Source organism: Pelmatolapia mariae, linkage group LG22, assembly GCF_036321145.2.
Source record: "Pelmatolapia mariae isolate MD_Pm_ZW linkage group LG22, Pm_UMD_F_2, whole genome shotgun sequence".
NCBI classification, from domain to species: domain Eukaryota; kingdom Metazoa; phylum Chordata; class Actinopteri; order Cichliformes; family Cichlidae; genus Pelmatolapia; species Pelmatolapia mariae.
The window spans coordinates 31,521,216-31,536,797 of NC_086245.2; the positions used below are offsets into that span (position 1 = coordinate 31,521,216).

Here is a 15,582-nt window from a genome sequence, read left to right on the forward strand (position 1 = left end):
GGCTCTCTTTTAGAGGCTCTCTCTTATATGTTTAGATCATTAAACACATTTTTGTACACCCACATTAGACAAAGATAACCTAAGTAAATACAAAATAAAGTTACTAACTGATGATTTCATTTATAAAGGGAAAAAATCTTTCACTATCTGACAAAGAGAAAAGCTAAAAGATCTCAAAAAACAAGACATCATGCCACAAACAGCTGAGAAACAAAGTCACTGACATCTATCAATCTGGAAAGGTTTAGACAGCTGTATCTAAGGCTTTATAACTCGAGTGAACCACAGTGAGAGCCATTATCCAGCTTGGAACAGTGGAAACCTTCACAGGAGTGCCTGGCTTACCAAATTTACTCCAAGAGTGGATTGACAACTCATCCAGGAGGTCACAGAAGAACCCCTAACAACACCTAAAGAACTGCAGTCTTCAGTTGTCTTGTTAAGGTCAGAGTTCATGATTCAACAATCTGTTACATCTGACATCAAACTAGCATCATAGTAACTTTAAAATATGGTGGTGTGATGGTCTGGGCTGCTTTGCTGCTTCAGGATGTGGATTACATGCTGTAATTGATGGAACCATGAATTCTGTAAATACAGAAAGAAAAAAGTCCTTGCATGTATGTGTGTGAGATGTAGTATAAAGCACTTTGAGTGCTCAATTTGAGTAGAAAAGGGCTATATTAAAAACCAGTCCTTCTACCATGTATCTAGCAAAACACCATCTTTCACAACAGCAGCTTAAATTTACAAATAACCCTTTATAGCTTATTATATATTCACATGAGTGACCATTCATAGCCACTGGTAATGGCATCAACGCTAGAAACTGTAGTACTGAGAATCATTTTTGTGCTGAAATCACAGTGAACATAAAGTTTTGACATGGTACAATTAAATCCTGAAAAACTGAAATAAATCGCACATTTTTAGGGCCTTTTGCGGCCTCAGTAACCCTCATCTTTCAGGCCACTCACACATGGACTCTATTCTCAGACCAAGTCCTTTGCACTCTGTCCAAGCACTTGATCCTCTAATGTGTGCCTTTGTCTTGTTTTGTATATATCCCTCTTGATAATATATATTTCTCCTGTTTGTTATTTATTCCTGCTATCTACTATTTATATTTAATTTATATTTAATCTGGCACAGTTGGTGTGGAGAACCCATAATTTCATTGTGCAATGACAATAAAAGACTATTCTATAAACTTAAAACATCCAAAAAAAAATCACCTGATGTGGCAAATATGACAATGGATTTATTCACAATAAAGACACACAGGTAGCAAACACAGTTTATTGTTGTATTTACACATTTTCTTCCTCGTGATTAATTTATCTTACAGTAAAACATTTGCCTATCTTTGTTTTTCTCTACAGTTTTTGGTGAAAGTTCACTCAGTCTTTTATCTGTCATCCTAAACAATGTCCTGTCCAATTAGATAGGAAGATGAGGAGGCGGGTTCTTGATGTCGTCCTGATCTTTTAGTTAGTGGCGTTCTCTCCCAGCAGCCAGTATGTCCTCATGCGTCCTTTCCCTTTCACTTCAATCTCTCCTCTGAGCTGCAGCTGGAAACAGCTGAACTCCTGCAGAACCTGACGAGTCGCCTCCGACACGTGAATCTTCAGAGCTGCAAAGACACAACAACGCATGACGTCACACCTGGCCGAGCAGGGGATAAAGTGCTCAAGTACAACCACAGCATGACAAATATGTAAGGTCCCAAAACCTGCAGTTCCTCTAATGTCCACCAAAGGCTCCAACAGCAAATCAGTCAGCATAGACTCCCATGTTAAAACTTTAGCAGAAATAAACATGTTTACAGCCTGACACACAAACTGGTTTGGCCTGTGTAAATAATTTCTCCCTTCATAACAACTGTAAGAGGGGTGGCTGAAAGTCACCTCTGGCTTTATAAAAATCAAATAGGCAGCAGGTGCAACAAACCAGTATGTGGATCTTTTAGATTCACTTTATTCCTAGAACATACATTAAATGATGTTTTTGTCTTTCGCCATCAGAGTTGATTAGACTAAAGAACCAATCAAGTTAGACCTGTCCTGGTGGACACAGACATGTGATTACTTAGCAGGAAGCAGGTCTTACCCTCCCCGGTTGACTCCATGCGTGACGCTGTATTGACCGTGTCTCCAAACAGACAGTACCTCGGCATCTTCAACCCAACCACACCAGCACATACCGGACCTGGTGACACACACACCAACACTAAGTCTGCACTGTTCTCTTACTGTAGTGTAATGATACTAGTGATAGTAATGCCGTGTATTGTAGTATTTCTGGCTGCGGTGTATGTAGTACCGCTGTGGATGCCGATGCGGAGCCGTAGCTGCTGATTGGGTCGGTGTCGGATCCGGAAGCTCTTGACGGCTTCCAGCAGGGCGAGGGACATGCGGGCGACCTCTCGACCGTGAAGTTTACCATTCCTGGCAGGTAGACCGGAGACCACCATGTAGGCATCACCGATTGTTTCTACCTGAAAGGTGAAGGTGTACACGGTAAACTGATCTGACTCACAGGTGGAATGTAGCTTAGTTTAGCAAATTTTACCTTGTATACATCAAAGTTGTCTATAATGGCATCAAAACAGGTGTACAAGTCGTTTAATAACGTCACAACCTGCAGGAGGAAAACACAGACACAGAAGGTGAGTGAGATTTCACACCAAAACAATCAGAAATGTACTGCAATAATAGCTCAAACCATCAGATGGCAGCCTTATGTTTGCACGTTGTGATCTGAATGTATAGATCAGGCGTCTCCAACTCCAGTCATCGCGAGCTACTGTCCTGCAGCTTCTTCAACATGCCATCAAGTTTGGCAAAGGCCTGGTCACAAGCCACTCATTTGATTCAGGTGTGTTGGAACAAGGATGCATCTAAAAGCTGCAGGACAGTAGCTCTCTCCAGGACCTGAGTTGGAGAACCCTCATGTGGATGGTTTCCCTTTAGCTTCTCCCGGGTTAACAACCTGCAGTGGCGTGCTCTCTGCAGACAGAGTGGTGAAGCCAACGATGTCGCTGAAGTAGATGGTGACAGAGTCAAACGCTTCAGCCTGAACTGTCTCTCCTCGTTTTAACTGCTCTGCTACAGAACTGACACATAAATAGGATGTTATAGTACTGCAGTACCCAGTATTTAGTGCAGTATTCAGGGCAGTAGTACTGAAGTATAGTTACTGTGGGAGTATCTGGTACAGCAGGGCCTCCGCCTTTCTCTTTTCCTCATGATAGGCCTGCGTTCGTTCCTCCACCAGCTCCTCCAGGTTATTAGCATACTGCTCCATCCGGGACAGCAGATTGTCCAGGATGTTAGAGCCATATCCTCTGAAGAGACACATGATTGGACAGAGACATGCAGACAGGGAGACAGACAGGGTGACAGGTGTTTAGCTTTCTGTTTTGTGAGTGACAATTTTTCTACATATTTCTCTCATTTCTCAGCCTCTATTTTAGTGAAAGAACAACATGAATATTTATATTTCAATATTTCTTTCTTTACTGGCTGATTTTACAGAGTTTGTCCACAGGGGGCGCTCTCTGCCAGCTCTGTTTAGTGTCCAAACAGGGAGCTGAATTAAAGTTTTGGACAGGTAAGAGCATACTCAGAGATTTTTTGCTCAGAGATCAGAGATCAGAGCATCATAAAAAACTGTCTCAGAGTAAATGTGGGTCCGTTGCCTCTCTCCCTCACCTGTGCTGCTTCCTGAGCAGGATCTTGATGGTGTTGAAGTCGGGACGCTCGCTTGGCTCTTCACTCCAGCAGCGCTGCATCAGGACACCAAGCTCCTCACTGTGACTGTGGAAGCAGAGGGAGGGGCGGAGGGGTGGGGTGCCACCATGAATCACTGCCTGCACGATCTCTGTTGGAGGGAGGGCATAGGTTGCAAAAGCAAACACATTCAGCAGTAAGAGGTAAGTAGAAATACAAACACTTAAAAAAGTTGATGCTCTAATTCTAGAAGAGTCAATCCTGTGAATCCTCTTTTGTCTGATCATTTCTTAACACATACATTTACAATAATGGATTACACAGCATTAATACATTATTGGATGTATTATTGGGAATACATTTAATTACAGCAGATGTCTTTCTGAAAGGGTTGTAACTAAGTTTAAGGATATAATTCCTCCACTGTTATCTTCTTCAATACCATGTGCCAATAGAGTGCAGAGTAGCTATGTGAACTCTACCCCCACAATGGTCGATTATCTTTGAACTTGAAGATGTAAAATTATTAAATTTGACAACATCCATCCATCACCATTCACAAACCTCATGTCATTGAAGTAAGTCTGAAAGAAATCAGCTGATAAACAAATCTACAGAAGCTCCAAACACAGGCTCAGATCTCTTTCATCCTCACGAGGCTGGTTCAGGGTGCTCAGAAAGTCCTAGATGGATTTCCATGAAACGGGATGAACTTTTGGAGTCAATCCTAATGTGGATCCAGGAAATTTTGGAGTGATAATTTAACATTGTGAGATAGGTAGACCTGAGTGTACACAGCAGTGTTCACCTGGAAGTGCTGAAGCATCAAAACAAAGAAACTGTCTTTCTGCTAATTAGACTGGTTCTTATACTTGAGTATGCAAAGCACTTTATACAATATAACTTATTCCCATCTGCTTTTTTGTACACCCAAGTGCTTTCCAACATTCACACTCCGATTAAAACATCATAGAGCAACTCGGGGGGTTGTATCTTGCTCAAGGGCAAGTTGTCATGCAGATCAAGCAGTTAGGGATCAAATCACCAATGTTCCAATTAGCAGATGACCTGCTCTACAGCCAGTCTGAAAGTGAGCACAAGTAAGAAACTGATGTTTTTAGAACTTCAGCTGTCAGAACAGAGCTTAGGTGAAGCTAAAAACTGGGGTGAAAAAAATCAAAAGTGTATTTTATTAGCAGAAACAGGAGGGAATATAGCAGTTAAAACGATTATTTCAAACTGTCTCCATTCAAAAACTTTAATTTTTGTTTCCACATGGTGAAGTGAAATAAAAGAACTCTTCTGTCCTTCAGTTGTTCTTACAGTGAAAAAACACTAGCATTGTTAATGCATGCTAATTGGTTTGGGACTTGGGAGAGGTCATTGCCGATGGCACCAATTTAGAGATGATAACTCCATTAGGATTGTAGTTGAACGCGAGCAGAAATATCCATGTGAGTAAAGAAACTGGTTGTGGTGCCTGAAGCTGATGCTATTATGAGGTTGCTGCTCGATTCATGCCTCAAATTAAAGTGGAAGATGCTGTAAAACGGTTTTTGGTGCTGCGACATCGCTACAAAAGAAAGCTACCAAGCATCTAAAAATGGAGCTGCATCTATCAACTCCTCCCTTATATATTAGAAGCTCAGCATGCGGACAATTGGTGTGAATGTCAAGTCTCGTTTATTTGTCCTACAGCAGTGACTCAGGTCAGAAGAGCATCTCCAGCCCACTGACAGACTTGGGTCTGTTCCAGGCTTCATGTAAATGTGACACGTGATGACCGAGGCAGGACAGGTCCTGTGTGAACCATTCACCTGTTAATGTGTGTGCGCCCTGAGCAGCATCTCAGGAATGTAAATAAAACTGTCTTCACACACACACACACACACACACACACACACACACACACACACACACACACACACACACACACATTAATCTATTGACCTATTATCGTAGGGTCTTTACCTTACAATATAAAGCACCTTGAGGTGACTGCTGTATAAATAAGGTTGAACTGAATTAATTTAACCCTGAGAAACACACATTCACCTTTAGGGGAGAGAGAGTGTGAGTCGAGGTAGAAGACTCCTCTGAGCAGAGCCACCTCCTGCAGGATCACCCCAAAACTGTACACATCCCCCTTTTGTGTCCCACAGTTCGGAGGACAATCTATCCTCAGCAGCTCTGGAGCTGTCCACAGCTTCCCTGCCAAGTGATCAATAACTGATATCAGTGATAACAACATCCTCATAGACAGTCTTTAATGTAGAGCGTCAGCTTCAATACATACGTGCATAGTAAGCATGTGTGTCCTCGGGGCAGTTTCTGGGCCTAAGACTCTGCAGGCCATAGTCAGTGATTTTCAGGACAAAGCGGCTGTCCACCACACAGTTGGATGATTTAAGGTTACCATGGGAGATGATGACGCTGTTGTGGAGAAATGCCATCCCCTGGAGGCAAACAGACAGACAGACAGACAGCTGATTCAGGTGAAAAGTCTGAAGCTCTTTAGAATCGAAACATGAGTCCAACATTGATGTCAGAGACCTCGTTCATACTTTTTCATTTACATGTGTTTTCTGTAACCCCACCCCCAAGCCACAGAGACAAGTTTTTACCTTGACAATGTCATTAATGAGAGAGTATCTGAACATCCAGTCCAGAGTGATGCTGTCACTCTCCATCAGGTCCTGAGGGACAGACACACACACACGCATGTTGGCCATTCAGTCCAAGTGAGGTCCTCAGTGACAGACACTGAAGACACTTCTGCTCTGCGAGGACATTTCTGTGCATGGTTAAAATTGTGTACTGAATACTGAATCACTCAGCAGAGTAATGGTGTCTTTGTTTGTGACTATCTGCATGCAGCAGCTTCAGCTGATATTTGATATTCATTCTTCCTCCCCACACTAAAAGCATCATCCTCATCTCAGAGCACAAACTCAAAATAACTCAAACCGCCTGAGTTGCTCTGTGTTAGGATGACAGCCGTGACATCCAGCGGTCATCTGACAACAACCTAAACCCCCACACGGCCCACATCAACCTTTGCATGTTGCTAGGTTACTGTGCTGGGAGGTTGCTATGCTACAGTGCTGACAGATAACTGTAGCTGAGAGGAGAGAGAACATCTGAACACAAAAAACATCTCATGTGAAAAAATGTAAGGAATGAACGAGCAGAGGATGGCTGCAGTGCAACCTCCTGACTGTAGAAACCACTGCATCATTTAGGTATCTTAAAGCCTAACCAGCTTTCAGCTGCTCCCATATTAACACAAGCTCCACACAGCAGGCATCTCCATGTTTGATGGCAGAGTTTGCATCCAAAGAGCTGTCACGATCTAACCAAAGTAAACTGAGGATGTGGACAAGGTGTGCAGTTATATTATTTGGAAATATTGTTCTGACTCTTTGCAATATTTCTAATCTGTACAAAGTAAAAGTGGACCAGGCTTTTGACATCAACATTAGCTGGGTGTGACGTACCTGAAGGCTGCCTCTTGGACAGTACTCTGTGATGATGCACATGTTCGGCGGGTCGATACAGGCGCCAATGAAGCGGGTCAGGTGTTCATTTTGGACATCTCGCATCTACAAAAACACAGAGGCTGCTACTTTAAATCCTATCATGCTCTACAAACAAAATGGGTAGACGTCTGCACTGTGTGGGATTCAGGGAGAATCGCCACGGGACCACAGTGCCGGGATTTTGTATATAGTTGTGTGTTTTCCACCCCCTGTCAATAAATCCACTGTCCTTCACTAAAAGTCTCGCGTTTGGGCCATACTTTCACTGCAACTCCACGGTCTGCCATCGCAGCCCGTGACACTCCCAAGCTAGGCGAGTGGCTCCAGCAGATCCCGGGAACAACATCGGAGATCTCTGTCCAGAAGAGCGCAGTCCTAGGAACAGCTAAGATACTGCGCAGGACCCTCAAGCTCCCAGGCCTCTGGTAGAGGACCCGAGCTTGAAGGATTAACCGCCCACAGGGGCGAGTGGGGAATTTTTTTTTTTTTATGCAGGTAGGTAAGTAGGTAGGTAGGTAAGGTAGTTAAGGTTTTCAGTCTATAGCAAGAAGGATGGTCCATTGTTAAGTGGGTTAGTAAGTTTGTCAGTCTCTAGGCTATTATTTCATTTGCTACAAATACAAAAGCTCAACATCCTGCAAGAAGACCTATAAGCTAGGTCAGTCAGTTACAGTGTTGGCTGGTAGGTTAGTGGGCAGATAGCCTGAAGTTCTTACATGCTTCAGTTCAAACAGAACCTTCCGGGTCAGTTCGATGCGTTTCTTGTTGATGTATTTGATAGCTGCCAAGTTTCCCTGCAGGAGACACAGTGAACCACATTACCACTTGACACCATCTTGTTAGAGGAACATGTGATGGGACTGTCAGCGTCTGTCAGACCTTGTAGTATCCGGTTTTAGTGTAGATCTGAAAGTTTCCCTCCATGGTCATCAGAGAACCATAGTTGGATCCTTTCTGCAGACAAGCACAAACAATCGAGACACTCAGCTTTTTTTCAATGAAGAGTGTAGGTCCTGGATAACATGCAGCACTACCATACGGAGGAAACTTTTTTCCTCATGTTTTGCATGAGTGGTCCAGCCCAGTAGTTTCTAATTAATAGAGTAATCAGCATCACAGTTGGTGCACTTATGAATAATTATATAATATATAACATAATATATATTATATAAAGAAAAGAAAACCAGGTTTATGGTTTAAAGGAGACTTCAATTATCTTTTTTTTTGCACAACTCTACTATACGATGAAGAATTTAGGAAAATGATTTAATTCAATCTGAATGAATCAGTCAGTCAGCTGATCCAGGCCCAGAGAGCTTCCGGTGTAGCCGGGAATTCCAGAAAGGGAAAAATAGAAATCCAGTTGAAGGCTTCCTGTTCCATCTGTTAGTCATTGTTTACAAATGCAAACATATTTCAGACTACAAACAGAAACTGGAAAATTTCAGGAAGTAAAGGCAGGCACTGTATTAGGTATAATATGTTTCCAGTGAGTACGGATGATTTATTTATAGTATAATAACAGCTGTGTTACCAGAGACATGGTGAGCCTGCTGCACGCTCTCCTCAGGACTTTATCCAGGTTGCTCATCTGGACGTCATCCCAGGAAACTCTCCACAGCTGAGCTGCAAGCTCGCTCTCCAGCTTCAGCTTCCTGTTCAGCAGACAGGAAGAGAGTGTGTATGTGTGCATATGTGCGAGTGTGTGTGTTGAAATTTGAGGGGAAGGAAAATGGAGAGAAAGCTGATGGAAAGGATAAACAGGCTGAATGAGTTACACAGAGATCTGGTGGGGCAGCTGTGGCTCTGGTGTTAGAACCACTGGAGCACTGGCGTGTGAGTGAGTGTGAAAGTATTAGGTATGGATAAAAGCATTGGATGAATGTCTGCGATTGGGCGGATGAAATTTGTAGTAGAAAGTGCTTTGAGGATCTCAGTCAGAGATGCTTGGCTTTACACTAGCGTTTGTTCCAGTTAGGATTATGCTCTATAAGTGGGAAAGCAGCCAGACAACAAGGGAATGACTTCAGCTTATGAACTGATGATAACAAACCTCCGTAACAGTAGAGTCTCACCTGCCTGTATGGAGTCAGTTTTTGAATTTGAGTGCATGAGTGAGCTTCTTGTCAGTTTTATGCTTTGTTCATTTTCACTTTCAATGACTCAAAACGTAAAGAAATCAGGGTTTTCTTTGTTGAAGTCAGATGAGGATTTCTCCTTCGAGCCTTTCTTTCTGGGCCTGATGTGCAGCATGAGTGTAATGATTTAAACTGAGATCTGCCGGGGTGGCAATGGAAAGAGGGGCCATATGTACTTGCTGTAACCTTGGTCCGTCTGTGTATTTGGACTCGTGTTTTGGTAACAGCTCTATTCTGTCTGGTGTCCTGTTTGGTTTGTTTTTTCGTGTATTTAAAAAAAAAGTTAATTTTTTTTTGAGAACTCAATAAAAACATTTGATGAAAAGCAAAAAAGAATTTAAGAATCAGCATTCAGAAACAGAAGAGAGATTGAAGGATACTCCGAGATAATGCAAAGACCATAAGGGTTTCAAATAAGGTGTATTTACTTTTTATTTTTATTTCAGATAAATGAAGATTTCCTTACATTTACTGTTTATTTTAGTTTGGCTGTAGTTGACTAGAATAACCTACTCGTTAGTGTTTTGTGCATGCGCACACAGTCACTGTTTTTTATTAGAAGGAAAAAACAACAACAGTCAGAGCTGTATATATGGTTTTTAATCTAAATTCAATCTTCATCATTCACTCTAGGCCTGGCTGTGACCTCTCTATGAAAGGAAAGAGGAGGGAAGAGGAATAAAACAGAAAGAGAGCTCAGACTGCCAAGAGTCTCCTCATACGTCCAGTTTTCATACTCAGTACAGAGATACAAACATGTTTGGCTCACCTGTAGATGAAGATGGTGACAGTAACGATGATGACAAAGACAAAGCAGATCACCATTGCAACCATCTGATGCATAGCAACTGTACCTAAAAGATGAGACAGGAAGAAAATCCATTACTGTTTGCACGAGTGAGGACCAGTTTGAGCTCTTTTGCTCTAGGTGAAGCAGTTTTCAGTCCATGGGGCTTAACATGTGTTATAAGCAAAGATGGGCAGTAAGGCATACTTTTTTAAAGTAACAAGTAAAGTAAGGAATTACTATTGCAAAAAAGTAATTAGATTACTCTTACTTCTTTCCCATAAGCATGCTGCATTACTGCATTACTAAACAGTGATTTTGTTTGTGAGAGTGTCTCATGACAATGACGTACAAGGTGTAGATCAACAATGGATAATATGGAATGTGGGAGAGAGTATGTGCAGCGTTTAAAGCTTGGAAGTACTGACATTACTTTGAGTTTGATTCCATAAAAAGTGACCAAAACATTAGCGTCTGCTGTACACTCTGCATGGGAATAAAACTTCTTTCTACAGTGAAAAATTAAACTTCAAAATTTCAGCAAGCACCTAGCATGCTGCCACAGAGAAACCCCCAGATCCCCCCACTGACATGACCGCTGTGGCACCAGGCAAACCTCCACCGGCCCATGCTCCTGCTAATCAGGTGAAAATAGATTTAGTGCTGCTGAATCTTAGATTTCATTTATTTTTTGCTGTGTTTTACTTGCATCTATTTGAAAGAGCAAGTGTAATATGCTGGAATACGCAGAAAACACGTTTAAATGTTAAACAAATTTCTTCAAGTCAAAGACTGTTGCATATAATTTCATTTTTAACTTTATGCACATTGCATCAAGCAAAAGATAAATACTAACAAAACAAGTTTTTAAAAGAGACTTTTTCATTTGATTCAATCGTATATGATGGATTATGCAGAAAAAAATAGAACTGGGCTGAAAGTTCTATTGATTTATTACGTATTCAGGTTTTGTATGTATAACTAAGCGACCTTTGCAGCTGATAACTCCAACCTCACTTCAAAATATGGTCACTAATGGTTTCAAAAACCCAATACGGCCATAATGCTGATAATGTTTAGGCTTCAAAATGTGACGTTTTTGTGACGTAGCCCGTGATCTGTAGTTTAGCAATGTCACAATACCAGAAATGTCAGTACGAATCATCAAAATTATATGATTATCAATAGGAAAAAATATTATCATCCCATGTACTTAAAGATAAACTACTTTAATAAATCAATGGCATCCTGGCAGCAAGCTGTTTCTTTAAAATGTTAACTTTATATTTTTTGACAGCACAGAGGCTGAAATGACTGAGTATCCTGTTAGTGTTACTTTAAAGTTTGTTAGTTCCATTAAGTTACCTTAAGGATGTATAACGTTAGCCATTGCAAAGACTTTACACTTTGGAACATATCAAACTTCACTATAAGCACTATATACAAATGCACTATATAAGAACCAGTCCATGCATTGGTTCTCGTGACATCCTTTGTGCAGTTTGCTCTGTAGTCTGTAGTTGTGCGTTCGTACTTGTGAGACATGCTGGGTTGTTGTTCTTGAAGCCACACTTGGGGATGTCTGGTGGCGGAGATCCTTTGGGCCACTGGAAGTTTAGACCATTTTGCAGGATGAGCTGCTTTATGCTGCTGTTATACACACACACCACCTGAGAACATACACACACCACAACTCTTTGGTTTCTTCAATTTGTTCAAAACCTGCAATCTCACTTACTCCCTAACAGTATCGAATAGGGCAGGGGTGGCCAACTCCAGGCCTCGAGGGCCGGTGTCCTGCAGGTTTCAGATGTGTCCTTGATGCATCACAGCTGATTTAAATGGCTAAATTACCTCCTCAACATTTCTTGAAGTTCTGGTAATGAACTAATCATTTGATTCAGTTGTGTTGACCCAGAGTGATATCTAAAACCTGCAGGACACTGGCTCTCAAGGCCTGGAGTTGGCCACCCCTGGAATAGGGTTTATGGGTGTGTCAGGGTCCTGGGTTGGGGACGCAGGGTTTAGAATTTGAACTCTGGTTTGGGGTTAAAGGATGTTCTAAGTTTAATTCTCTGGTGCTGCTACACCAGGCCTGGAGAGTTTTCCTGCCTTGGAGCCAGTGACACCTGGAGTAATTACACTCACCTGCTGCTGATCAGCCTCGTCAAGTGAGTACTACTAACTGGGCGACAGTCAGCACAGGATCGTTGTACGATCAGTTCTCCTGCTAGTGAGGTGAAAGTGTTTCTGTCGGCCAGTTGTTTGGAATGTACTTACAGCAGTGTCTCTTGTTTCCAGGTGGATTGAGGAAATGGGTGGAGGGTGCTGGGCACAAGTGTACATAGACACCGAAGAGGGCGGAACATTCACCACGGACCACGGAGACAAGTCCAGCGTATTCCAGCATGGGAGCTGGGAACTGACACACGAAGAGAACACCCACTGGGGATTATTGGCACTTTTGTTTTTATTTTGCTGTAAATAAATGCACCGTCTTCATACAGAATGTCCTGCATTTGGGTCCTCCTTGTGCCAAACTCTGACAGAAAGATCCCGCCAGAAATGGGCCCAGTGGCCAAGTAGTTTTGCCTCGGAGGAGGAGATGCTCGCTCAGCTCCATGATTATGGTAGATCAACCATGCCACGGATCAGTCCCTGAGACATTTACAAGTTGTTGTTTTTTTTTTTTTTTTTTTGGGGGGGGGGATGACTTCCTGTCAACCAAAATCTTTCCCCTTGGTTGTCCTGACACTAGCAAACCGGCACGCATTATAACCCATCTTAGAGCGACTCTTCAATTCGAGCTCTTGGGCATGGGCAGCTCAGTGGGAGAGAGTTCTGCCTCTCTTCTGGAGACCCTTGCCACTTAGTTTGCTCAGCAGTGGAGGGGTTCCCCTTCGTCAGTTGTCATAGCGCCTTCTGTCCCTCCTTTGCTGGGGAGACAGAGCCATCGCTGTCATCGCACCACATCCCAGCTTGTTGCTGTGGCTGCATCAGGGTCAGCTGACATCGGGTTGGCAACCCTGGACTCAGCAGTGAGTAAAATGGACTCAGTCATTTTGGTGAATTCTGTCACAAAGGACTCGAGGTTAGTTACTGTTTCTTCCAAGTCAGCTGTGGTGTTTGTTTCCGGGGCCAGTGTTCAAAGCCGGGTCATTGTGGTGTCACAGAAACAGTGCTTTGTTGTGAGGCCGCTACACACGAGTCTGCCCATATTCAAACTGTTTTGCCAGTTAATAAATCCAAATCCAAATCTGTGTTTTCGTTCAAGGGGGAGAGGTTTGTGTCTGAGCCCGGAAATAAGGGCAAATTCTCAGGAGGGAATGGTAAAGAAACATGTTTAGTTCCTGAGTCTGAGCTGAGGTCGGTGCATAAGAACAAGAGTGTTTCTCAGGAGGTAAACAGTGGTATGGCTGCCCCTAAGGCAACTACTCTCAACCCTCAATATGTCACTGCATTCTCTGTTCATGAACCATCAAAAATTAGCCCAACTCTTCGTGTTAAGAGTCCGTTGTCTCTAAGGACTGTTTTGCTACCTCTTAGGACTGTTTTGCTACCCGTTCGTCAGGTTTTGAGACCGCAGCATCACCCATGGAAACTCCTGAGTCGTCTCCTCTGCTTATTTCTGTTCCTGCTCTCAGGGCAGCAGTGCTCCGCCCTTTCCTTGCACCTGTACCAGTCCCTCAGGTGGGAGCGGCTTGGGTTTAGCGGGTGCCAGCACCCATTCCTCCATCATCTGCTGGAAGCTCAGGTGAGCTTACCTAGTCGGCTATGGACACCACATTGCCACATCATGAGCCGGCTGTGTGCCACGTGCACCGCCAGTTAGCTGTCTCAGCCAGAGGTTTCTCCCTTGCACTTAGAAACAGCGTAGAAAAACAGTGCTTGGGTGAATGTACAAGTTGTGTAAAGTGCTTCGAGTGCTCAGATTGAGTAGAAAAGCGCTATATAAGAACCAGTTTATTTACCATTTACTACGAGAACCCACTTCACCCGAGCCCAAGTTGCACCAAGCTGTGAGCCCCGCACAGCTCCAGCCAGAGTAACCAGAGCTTGGTGTAAGCCCTGCACAGCCCCAGCCGCTTCTCAGACAGAGGTCGTCACGCTATCTGGTCCAGCCACATCTCAGCCCAAGCCAGAAGTCAGCGCGCCGGTGAGACCTTCTCAGTCTGAGCCGCAGTTCAGCACAATGTTGCAGCCTGCATGTCCACATCTGGCCAAGCCGCGTCCTGCACTGCGTACAAATAATGCGTCTACTGAGCCACGTCTCGCAGGGCCAGCACCTCGTTGGTCACTTGCTATGCCACACTGTCGCTGCTCCCCTGGTTGGCCACCAGAACTGTTTCGTCACTGCCGCTGGATTCGTGGTCGGCCACCTCACATGTTCCGTCGCCACCACTGGAATTGTGGTCTGCCTCCTGAACTGCTACGTCACCGCTGCTGGACCTGTGGCGGGCTCCCCGAATGACTGTTTTGGGACTTGGCCATCTTGTATTGCTACATTATGTATAACTGCAGTAATTACAATAAAAGTTTGCTATATTTTCTTGAGGAGGACCCTTAGATTTACAATCACCATCACTCTCCAATCAAACTCTAAGCAGCAGGTAGAAAGGTGTCATTTCTAAGCTGTTGATAAAACTGGGAGCTGCACCTGTATGATAGACAGTTAGTTTGGGAATTAACAGTTTGCACATTAGGGGGTGCTGCAGCACAGATGGGTCATAGACTCCTTCTTGTACAGGGTGTAACGTTACGTTCTCCCCTGACACACTGAACTTTACTCCAGTCGGTTTTACGGTAGCTCTGCAGCCTTTATCGTACCTCTAAGGTGTTACATGACAATGATGACATCAATAGTCTTACCTGAAATTCTCCAGACTCAACATCGGTCATGTCCCACACAGCGAAGTCCATCTCTCTGTCCCCGAACTCGTCCATCTCCACAGGGCCCATCACGCCTGCAGAGACGCCACAGAGCAGATGTTATCTGTTTGTGATCTTGGAGAACACTGGCTCTTTTCTCTGTTATTTCTGAGTGTTTGCTTTGCAGCGATGGGGAAATATTTTCAATCAGCTCGGGCACAGTTTGAACTGACGTGAGGTCATGTTAATCTTTTTTACCATGTTCTGAGAAATGTTTTCTTTCACATTCAAATTTATTTATTTGACATATTTTATTGGCACCCTGAATGATGGAAGTCTTTAACTCGCATACCCAAAAGGTCAAAGGTCAAGCTTAGACAAACACAAATGTGAACTGCAGCCTGACGGGTTGGTGATGTAATTCTCACATTTCTGCTCCAACATGGAAAAATACTGCGACCACTCTGCAGTCTTCTCAGATCCCTTGACAAACACCAACAACAATTAAAAAAAAAAAA

At 43.4% G+C, this 15,582-nt stretch overlaps 1 protein-coding gene across 1 annotated transcript in view; it reads right to left on the reverse strand.

Annotated features, from left to right (window-relative positions):
- Positions 1-1,306: 1,306 nt before the first annotated feature.
- Positions 1,307-15,582, reverse strand: part of npr1a (natriuretic peptide receptor 1a) — a 37,129-nt gene continuing 22,853 nt past the window's right edge. Inside the window, exons 6-22 of the mRNA XM_065471335.1 lie at positions 15,065-15,159; positions 11,730-11,865; positions 10,178-10,262; positions 8,805-8,925; positions 8,150-8,224; positions 7,987-8,064; positions 7,229-7,333; positions 6,356-6,427; positions 6,028-6,187; positions 5,787-5,942; positions 3,714-3,882; positions 3,200-3,346; positions 2,992-3,115; positions 2,572-2,640; positions 2,323-2,497; positions 2,110-2,208; positions 1,307-1,633 (exon numbers count right to left, since the gene is read on the reverse strand). Coding sequence (XP_065327407.1) covers positions 1,488-1,633; positions 2,110-2,208; positions 2,323-2,497; positions 2,572-2,640; positions 2,992-3,115; positions 3,200-3,346; positions 3,714-3,882; positions 5,787-5,942; positions 6,028-6,187; positions 6,356-6,427; positions 7,229-7,333; positions 7,987-8,064; positions 8,150-8,224; positions 8,805-8,925; positions 10,178-10,262; positions 11,730-11,865; positions 15,065-15,159 — 2,012 coding nt within the window. The 3' untranslated portion in view covers positions 1,307-1,487. The remainder of the gene's footprint in view (positions 1,634-2,109; positions 2,209-2,322; positions 2,498-2,571; positions 2,641-2,991; positions 3,116-3,199; positions 3,347-3,713; positions 3,883-5,786; positions 5,943-6,027; positions 6,188-6,355; positions 6,428-7,228; positions 7,334-7,986; positions 8,065-8,149; positions 8,225-8,804; positions 8,926-10,177; positions 10,263-11,729; positions 11,866-15,064; positions 15,160-15,582) is intronic.